Source organism: Phialemonium atrogriseum (assembly GCF_030411735.1).
Source record: "Phialemonium atrogriseum strain 8032-3 unplaced genomic scaffold QBC33scaffold_4, whole genome shotgun sequence".
NCBI lineage: Eukaryota > Fungi > Ascomycota > Sordariomycetes > Cephalothecales > Cephalothecaceae > Phialemonium > Phialemonium atrogriseum.
The window spans coordinates 1,349,016-1,358,941 of NW_026848141.1; the positions used below are offsets into that span (position 1 = coordinate 1,349,016).

The 9,926-nt window shown below is 55.1% G+C and overlaps 2 protein-coding genes across 2 annotated transcripts; one reads left to right on the forward strand and one right to left on the reverse strand.

Moving 5' to 3' along the window:
- Window positions 1–2,968: 2,968 nt before the first annotated feature.
- Window positions 2,969–3,253, forward strand: QBC33DRAFT_556176 (uncharacterized protein; the record flags this gene model as incomplete). The annotated part of the gene is made up of 1 exon (XM_060429701.1): window positions 2,969–3,253. The coding sequence occupies one exon, from the start codon at window positions 2,969–2,971 to the stop codon at window positions 3,251–3,253; it is 285 nt and encodes a 94-aa protein (XP_060286914.1).
- A 3,869-nt stretch (window positions 3,254–7,122) lies between these two features.
- Window positions 7,123–8,885, reverse strand: QBC33DRAFT_512438 (eukaryotic and archaeal DNA primase, large subunit-domain-containing protein; the record flags this gene model as incomplete). The annotated part of the gene is made up of 4 exons (XM_060425907.1): window positions 7,123–7,303; window positions 7,414–8,021; window positions 8,098–8,627; window positions 8,696–8,885. 4 exons carry the CDS (start codon window positions 8,883–8,885, stop codon window positions 7,123–7,125), a joined length of 1,509 nt encoding a protein of 502 aa, XP_060286915.1.
- Window positions 8,886–9,926: the final 1,041 nt, after the last annotated feature.

The window sequence follows — 9,926 nt, forward strand, 5'->3', positions numbered from 1 at the left end:
GCCCCCCCCGCCGCCCCCCGCCCGCGCCCGCCGCCCCCCCCCCGCCCCCCCCGCCCCCCCCCCCCCCCCCCCCCCCCCCCCCCCCCCCCCCCCCCCGCGGGCGGAGGGAGAGGGAGGGGGTTAGTTGGAGGGAGGCCATATTCCGTTGTGGTGGGCGCTGGGGATTGACAACAGGACGGACAGAAACCAAAAACAAAAAAAAGGTTCCGGACCGAAACTCTATGCACCTGAGGAGGACGCCGTGGGATTGGAATTCTGCTGATATCATATCCTTGTCTCAGATCGGATTGAAGGGAAGTCCGGTCAAGGGACCTGCTGGACTGGCTGGCAATTATTGTTTGGCTAGCTGCTGGTGCCTCTCTGATAACATGCCTCGACGATTAGTGTACGTTCGTGCTTGGTGTTCGGGAAGTATTATGATAAAGCTGGGCACAACCAGGCTTACAGCCTAGGGACAGCTGCAGCTCGTGGTTAAGTTGATGGGAGGTTTTGTGCAGGTGTGCCGGGTGATGGAAGGCTCTAACTTGCACAAGTGCTAAGCGGCCTCGGCCTCGACCCATCCAACGGCGATCTCCCGCCGACGCCGGTCTGGCCCTCCTTCTGCCCAAGCCTATGTCAGAGGCTCCTTGCGATTGCTTGGTTATGATCGCACCGGTTTGCCCTGGGTGTGTGGTGGCCTTGATTTTCTTATTTTACAGAGTGCCCTGGATAACGCCGAGGCTGGGTTTCATCGGTCATTGTCAGGTTCGCCTCATCTTCTGACGTACCTAGTCAAATGAAGGAGGGCGATGATGAGAAACTCTATTGTCCCATGTCAGCCAATCGTTGGGCCCGTCAGGAGATATCCCCGGGCTGGTTATCGATTTGGAAACTGCCTCGCTGGAAAGATTGTCCCAGCCCACTGGGAACTTCACTCGACTTCTGGTGCTGTTGTTGTTCGTGCGACTGCTTGAATGGTACTGTGTAAGACCGGAGGGTCTCGCGAGTGGTCTTCCGTGGTCTTCCGGGGTGTTCCTGGCGACAAAGTTCCAGGCATCTTGTAATGACTCGCAAGCAAGCTGTATTGCAGTCCCGCTCGAAACTCCACATCATTCGAGATTCCAAACGGCGGCATCTCACAACCCGGTCCTTTGACTAACGGTCGCCGGTCGCCAGTCTCAGGCACGCTCCCGTCAGCAAGTGATGGCCATTTGGTGGGGATGACCTGAAGAAACCTTCTCGCGGTCAGAATGAAAAAGTGATGGCCGAAGGTTCTAGATCTGTCTGTATTATGTAAACCAGTCTTTTCTGATAGAAATTACTCGAATCAGTTATCTGACCAAAACAGCAACGGTCTGAAGTGGAGTGGCCTCAGGGCCGCCAGGGGCTTCTTTGACTTTAGGGTATACCCTTGCTCAGGCTTGGTTGAGGGAAATCGAGACTATCGATGTGAAATAAACACTCGACAGCGGTGACACCCAAGCGGAATGGCACGCCGGGTCGAGACCGCCGTAGACCCACCAGGCGGGTAGAAGGGTTATATCTGCATGCTGCAAAGAATTTGTTAGCAACAAAAAGAAAAGAACCCGCTCCGGGACGGCAGCAATCGGGATAATCTGCCGTTGGGCTCGACCATCCAAGCACGCCTGTGAATTTTCACAAAGATTGGGGGGCGAATCCGGAGTCTGGGCGATGGAGAGTGTTTAGACTGGTCTCGACCATCGACAGATGACCATCGGGGGGGCTCCACACGAGCGAGGCCTGGAACCTGCCCCCCCGGGTCCAAGATTGTGGGATGACATGGACTGATGGGCACCGCCTGGTCGGGCTTAGCTGAGGAAGAGACGAAGGGTCATCTGCGGGAGACGAAGGGTCACCTGCGGGAGACGAAAGGGCCGCAAAACGGTGACGCTGACATCGCAAAATTTGCGTGGGGATCGGGCTGTTAGGTACTCAAACAGGGCTTCTGCTTTACTGTTCCACCTGCGGGCTGCCCAGCAGCCCGTTGTGCACAGGACGGTAACCTGCATGCATATGTAATTATGCAGATTCGGGGAGCGACAGCGATTTCCACACACTTGTCCTGATCGCTGAATCGATGACTCCTGGATCGAGATCACGGTTTGCGCGATGGATCAGACCTAGTTCTGGGGATCCTGGCTGAAACTACGCCATTCCTTACTCGGCTAGCGTCCTTCCACTTCATTCCTTTTTAAATTTTTTTTTTTAATTCTTTAACTGACCACTGACTCCTCTCCTCTTCTGCCTTGACTGACAGGGATTGAGTGGGGACTAGCTGCGGTCCGTGGAGAAAGGGGAAAACACTTCATGCTGGAGAGGCAAATGGTAGCGTACGCATGGCACTTCAGAAAACTCACTCATTTAATGCACAGCTAGCAGCAGAATGACGAACCTGCCGCTGCCGTTACCAACAACTGTTGGCAAACGCGACGGAGATAATGAGGGCGAAGAATTAAAGAGCACGGGTAATTGGCGTGATCTACGAAACATGAAACTTGGCAGGCTTGGGCGGAGATGCCCAATCTACCACAGTAGGCGATTCCCACTTTCTTTTGCAGCCTATCACTATGCAACCTCAGTAAGTGCATTAGGCGTTAGCTAGGTCGTTAGTCCAGACACGCCCAGTGTCCTAGTTTACTTCCACGATCCTAGGCAACCTGAATACACCCCTGCCAGACCCGCAGCGCCGCCTTGCACAAGCGGACGGTTGCTCCATCTAGCTTGAAAGTACATATTCCCGCGCATCCCACCATTGCACTCATCATCTTGTCCAGAGACACATTCGGCGCCTGTAACATATTAAAGCGCCCTCGAGCAGACCATCCAGAACCCTTCCAAAGATTCCTCCAGACTCATAACTGTTAGAACATCAGCAGCGCATGATCATCTGGCCTCCGGCTCCCAGGACCCAACTCCTTCAACGACATATTCCAACTGCAAGGTTATCACGACAACCCGACTACCAGCCATGTCTTCCCGGTCATCAAGACCACCCAAGACGCATTACGGCAGCTCCTCGTCGGTTTCTTCATACTCTGCCTCGGACTCAGATATCTCCTCTTCCGGCTCGGCTAGACGGAGCATGGACCCAGCAGCACGGCCGGTCGCCTCTGTCGAGGTTCTTCGCTGCCTCCGCTGTGCACGGGCCGTGGAGATAACCTCAACAGACGACCTACGCTCCAGCGGTATGGTCCGCATTGGGACCAACATCTACTATTGCGACCGGTGCGCAAAGATGGTCGGGTACAAGTGAGGTCGCGACACCAAAAAACGACGGTATGGAAGATGAAGCACACGCAAGGATAACGGGTCGTCATGATGGACGACATCTTTTTCTTTGGTCGAAGGGGCATTCACTCCCCGACGATAGAGCGGCCAGCAAGCACGAGGGGCGGATATCGGGCCACGGCCGGCCATTTCCGACAAGACCAGAAGCAGTCACAGCGTGTGATCAGTGATCGCTCTGCAGCTGCGCCGATCACCCCGACAATGGGATTGGGAGTGATATGGCAATGTCGCCGAGCGGATTTCCTCCAATCGTCACCCCATGTCAACAACACGCCATGTCAGCGACAATGGCTCACCCTGGGGCCTGGATCTGTCGATCATTTCCATCTGGGCGCTGAGGCAAGCCACAATCTCAGCTCAGCCTAGTATTAGGATTTTGGCTGTGGATTGAGTTTGTGCCGTGTATAGCCACCAAAAACGGGGTCCACTTCACGGCGCATCCGCAGCTCCCGGGACCGCTCGTCTGCAGCCGGCGATGCCGGCTTGGTCGAACGCAGCCTCCCGGCGACGCGGTGGCACATCCACCACACTTGCCAGATCTCGATCTGTGCTCCCTCTTCAATCGAACGATCCGAGTCTCAGCGAAATGGACAATCCGATGATCCATTCCCCATCGACGCTCGACGCTCGACAGCCAAGGCGAAGCGCCAAGCGCATACCCCCTCGCATTCCACCGCGCCTGGGCGCGCCCTCGTTCAAGGGCGGAAGCGGCGGGGCCTCGGTGGTGTGCTTCTGCTGCCTCAGTGCGGAATTCGCTTCGCCAATAGTGGCTCGCTTGGCACCGAAAGGACCCATATTTTTAACACCAAACCCGGCTCCTTCGGCCAAGCCACCTACGTACTTCATCTGAAGGTAGCACTTGACCCCCCTGGAGAACGAAGAAGCGGGGATCTTGTCGCTTTTGTTGGCAGATGAAACAGCCTAGCTGCGTACTCGTCCTTTTCAGGCATCGCCTGATGGAATGCGAGAATTACGATTTTCATTTCTATTTCCCTTCACCCCCTTTCCGATTGAAAGACTTTGGCTTTTGTTTGGCATGCGGCGCAATTGGAATTTTTCAAGATAGCGAGGCGCTGGGACTAATTTTCTCTTCCCCTTTTCATGAATGGCAACAAAATGGATGGAACTACACGTTTGAGGCTCACGCTGAGGGGAACAAACAACATAAGCCGGGTTGGCGATTTGATGATGGGTCATATTTTTTTTTTTAGCGAGATACCACATATAGCATCGGTGTTGCGGAAATATTGTATGCATATCTATATCCATCCACCTGCTCAAAACGATCAATCAGCAGGCTCATGGGCGATGCAAGTCAGCAAGTCATCAAGTGAGAAGGAACTTGCGCTTTTTTTGTCTGACCACAACGGCGCCCCGTTGCACTGCAGCTTACGCAGAACGTGCGGGCTGCACAGTTGTTGTTGGTGGAGCAGCACCGAAAATCCTGAATTTCGATACTGTCTGGGCGACATCTGATAATCGTCCGTACCGGTTTTCTATTCTGCAGCACGAGAAGAATGGGGCCATTTACTGAGAATGAATCAGTCCCATGTCAAGGGCCAGTACGACCCAGTCACGCCTGGGCCCTGAAAATGCTCGATCAGTGTTAAACGCCTGATCTCGGGGGCACGAGTCAGGGTGGGGTCACATCATAGGAGAGCCAATAATTGGGCTCTGTAATTGACAAACCTAGGTCCCTAACAATGGAACTGAGTCGGCAAGCCCGATCAATGAGTACCTATCAGTGAAGTATGTTAGGTAGGGACGGTGGAATCCATGTTCTGGGAGACAAGCAGCCGGTGAAATCCCGCTGAAGCCATGAGTCTTTAGGGTTCCGTCCCGTCCCTTGAATGACATCCATGGATATACCATCCCAACTATACACCCCAGGATCCATGGAATAAACTGTGTTGACCCAACGGCCATAGCACCAACGTTGCACTTTTCACTTTTCGTGCCCCGAGTTCTCAATGAATTAATTGCCCATCTAGATCGTGCAACACCGCGTCGGATGATCCCATCCCATATCCATCGACGTGCATAACCGGCCGGCGGGGCGTTGATTGGAACCAGCGCAGATGATAGCGCCATCGTGCCCTGCGGAAGCGTGTCGGCTGTTCTCCTATTCCTCATGCGGTAAGAGTGAACTGTTGATGCACGGCGACATCATCACCCCCCATTACCCCCGTCCTGCCCAGGGAGGGGTTGGCATTTCAGGGACCAGGCCAGGCAAGACATTGCGTCACAGGGTGATACCGCGGGCGGACAGCATCGTTAAAAGGAGGAGGTCCCCAGCGATCGAGTTCATCGCTGGGGATCGAGATCTAGCCTGGACGGATGAGAGAAGGGGGCCACGTCTCTTCCATTCAACGCATGTTTATTTTGTTTTGTTTTGTCTTGGACAGTATTCCCGAGCTGACCACCAAGTGCACCAACACAACTCTCCCGCTCCAATCCCTTCGTACAACCTCCCCACCCCGCGGCAGGCTGAACCCCCCCTGGAACATAGGTATTGACGGAGGCTCTACTTACGCGACCCGCTCCGAAGAGTTGTATTATTGTACATACAATACGATACAATACAACCGACTACCTACACTAATTACGCCGTAGTGCCCTCGCGCTAGCCACCAGACCAGACCAAACCAATCCCTGGTGAAGATCCTGCAGATGGATACGAATTTGTTTGCATACCCGTCTTAGGTTTCGTGCCTGGCCCAGTATGACTTCATTGTGCATCCCCAGAAGTTACACGGCTGCTTGAGACGTGCCTCCCATGATCCCTCTGGGGGCGAGGAGGTTGAGGAGGTCGAGGAGGACGAGGAGGACGTGGGGGATGCGGAGAACGATGCTTTGGCCATGGCTATGATGCCCGACGTCTGTGTCTACCGTTACCATCTATACGTACATAGGCAAAAAGGACGCGAAAAGGAGCAAAGGCCGGGGAGGCTTCGAATGACGACAATCTGCATCGCATCTCTCTGGAACGGGCTATTCCTGCGCCTAGGGACCACCCAGGGGACCACGATGACGACACGCGACGAAAGAGATTCTCACGCCGTTGGTGTTTCTAGTGTCACGCCCTGCGTCTCTTCTGCCGCTAGAGCATTCGGGAAATTCTGGGTTTTGGATTGCCGGCCAATTTCCAAACGACCCTTGATGGGAATAGCTTCATCCGAAGGCGGGGGGAGGATATTGAGAAGCTTCGAATTCCATGGTTGGCAGGGGTGAGGTTGGGCCCAGGCCCAATAATTGGTGCGGACAATCTGGTCCGCCTAAATTGACCTATCAGGTGCGTCGAGCCTTCGGCGGCGGGGATCTGTGCCTCGCGCTCGGCCACACCCCCGTCGAACTGACCGGTTTTCACTCTTTTTTTCTTTATTTTTATTTTCCGGTGCCGCCCATGCCCGCCAATGGGGTCATCGGATGGGCCTGGGTCAAACCCTTACCCATACCCGTCATGGTGCTGAAGAGTGGATCGGACTGCGAAGAAAGGAAGAAAGTGATGACGCATGGCACCACAACGAGAATAGCCTCATCCCAACTCGGCCCTGCTGGGCATCTCCTCATTAACTGCATAGCGGACCGCGATAATACGTCATTTCCTTTCCTGAACGCCCAGACGCGGTATTAGCCAAAACGCCCGATCTCCACGCAGGAACCAAGGGTCCCCCCAACCGGCGGACGGTTGCGAACCGTTCCAGCGTTTCTCAACACCAGGAACGAAAACTCACGACAAGCCAGGGCCAGCCGGGAGTGGGGGTTCATGCACGCTTGGCCCAGTCCCAACGAGCAACAGCAAAAAGCCAGCCACCCACAGATTTGCTTTGTATCTCATCCCTCCATCCTCACGTCACCACTACTGCCCTGCTGGTCCTTCTTGCCCTGGTTCTTGAGCAGGTAACTTCGCTTGAAGTACTCGTTGGGATGAACGATGGTTTCGAGCTGTGCTGCCGTCATGAACCCGTCATCCTTGGCGCGCTTGAGCTCCGTCTTGTGGACGTGTTCGAAGACACTGTTCGTAGGGGGAGATTTGGTGGTTAGCAAGACAAAGGGATGACCGACTGCAAGAAAACCTGGAACAGAGAGAAGAGGAATGAAAAAAAAAAAAAAAAAAAAACTCACCGATTGCAGGCCATGTGGAACTTCTGGCTGTCCTTGTCCTCCTTCACCCCCTGGAGCACGGCCCTGTCGGTGACGCCGTTGCTCTGCAGCAGGGCGGCCAGGTTCTCCATGTTGAAGTGCCGGTACGGGCAACCGTGGGCCTCGCCGGGGCCGGGCGGGTGCTCGGTCAGGATCTTCTGGCAGCTGTAGGGGCTGTAGCCGCCGCCGCGGCGGTTCGAGTCGCCGCCCACGTCGCCGTACGCGTGCCGCACGTTGTACCGGTACTCCTTGTTGAAGGTGTCGTCGGTGACCTTGTTGAAGCTCTGCCGCCAGAAGAGGAGGCACTCCTCGAGGTTCAGCCCGATGCCCTTGAGGAAGAGCGTGTACTGCAGCCGGCCGTAGTGTTTGAGGTGGGCGTCCCGCCGCAGGGAGCGGTGCAGGTTCGACATGCACATGGGGAAGTGCTGCGAGAGGTTGTCGATGTTGCGCGCCGTGATCTCAGCGCCGTCTGGCGCCGTCGAGCCGCCACTGTAGCCGGCGTCGGGGGTGATGAAGTTCTTGGAGAGGTGGTCAAGGATGGGCGTGAGGCGATCGTCTTCATCGAGCCGTGGAAGCGCACGAGCTGTGACCTAAACCGAGGGAGGAAACCAACTGTGAGCCTTCTTGTTTCGACACCGCAGACAGGAGAGCATGATATATATATACCTCTAATGCACGTTCCAGCCGTGCCGCGAACTCGGCCACTACCATGCTCTGCTGTTCTCTCGAGGGCACGTAAGCCTTCCCCTCCTTAAGGAACACCCTCCGCCCCTCTACCAGATCTGGCACCCTCTCCCAATCCACCTTGCACCAGGTCTCGTCGGCCTGCATCTTCCCCCCGAACCCGGCCAGCTCGGCCGCCAGGGCGCGCCTCTCCTTGTCGGACACGACCTCCCAGTCGAGGTCGAGCCCCCGGACGAAGGCGACCCGCTCGGCCAGGTCGTCGGACTGGAGGCGCAGGCGGAACAGCGTCGTCTCGACGCGGGTGAAGCGGCGGCGGAGGTCCTCGGTCGAGGCGAAGGCCAGCCGCAGGATGTAGTGGCCGTAGTGGTCCCGCTGGCGCTGGGCGAATAGCTGCGTCGACGAGGAGCTGTTGGCCTCGAGGGGGAGGTACTTGTCGAGCAGCGGCTTCATGTGCGCGGCCGTCTCGGCGGGTGATTTGTTGCGGAAGGAGCATGCCTCGAGTTCGGCGAGGACTGGTGGATGGACGGGTTAGCTGAGGTTGAGTAGAACTCAAGGGAGGGTTAGGAGGCCATCGGCATACCGCGTAGACGGTCGATCGCCCATTGTTCGAACTGTTCTAGTGTGATGTCTGCTGTGGGAGGGGTAGAGTAGAAGTTCATCCGGTGGGGGTATTGAGCCTCCTTGTAGGACGGGGCAGCGAACTGCTTTTTGCGATAGTCGACGACATTGCGCCTCTTCGGATCGATGCGGTTGAAGTCTTGCCGAATCATGTCGTCCCGAGCCCGAGGTGTCTGGATATGTACACGAGTTGACTGATGACGGGAATTTAGTTGTTGTAAGTTTGCCAAGGGTCAAAGATGCGACATGTGGGGAGACGCGCCTCAGACGCGACGTGAGTTGGACCACTTAATTGACTTGGGATGTCTGAGTCAATAAACGCGACGCTCCTGATTAGTCACCTATCAGAACTATCCAGATTATCGTTATCGTTATCGTTATCATCACCACGCCTTATTTCATCTCTCAAGTTGAGTTGGGCAGCGGCGTTCTGGGCGAGAAAAGTGAAGAGAGAATAACTCAACTAGGTATATAAGAGCCAGCCGTTTAAGGCAAGCTGTCACCATCGTCAATGCTAAATATGAATAGGTGGGGCGAACCTAGCAGTATTAGTCCCCTCAACTACCTTCCCATAGATCAACCTAAACCGACTTGACCTCTCAACCCGTTTCACTGGCCCAGTCCTCATCGGGCAGACCTTTCGATGATGCCCCGACTCAATTGCACAGGAAGCACCAGACATACTTCAACTGTATATCTCCGGCTTCGTCTATAATGGAGTTGCCATCCGAGAATACGCCGTTCAGTTTGTTGATGCCGTCGTTCAAGTCAGCTGGGACATCCACTGTCTTGAGAGCCGTGAGCCCTTTAGAGCCCTTCGGCTTGGCCGAACCAGCGTTCGGTCTCCTAGCTTTCTTGCAGATTATAAACTTCCGGTGTCTAGCTTCAGTAGCCATTCTGTGGGCCTTGACGAACAGCTCTGTAGGTCGATGAGGGGGATAGATATTGCAGATGTCTTGTTAGGTTGCACGGGCCGTCACAGAAGTGAGGACCGTTAGTGCTAGAGACGAATAGATAGGGTTTGCCTAGGTATCGGTACATATAAAGAATCCTGTACTTGAAGAAGAAATTGGTCTCTGACCCGCTCTACACCAAATAGCATATGGTACAGCAATAATACATTAATCTAGTCTGCTCTCCCAGGTGAAGGTCTGGTGAACTTCAGAACTATCTTTGACAGAATCAACCTCATT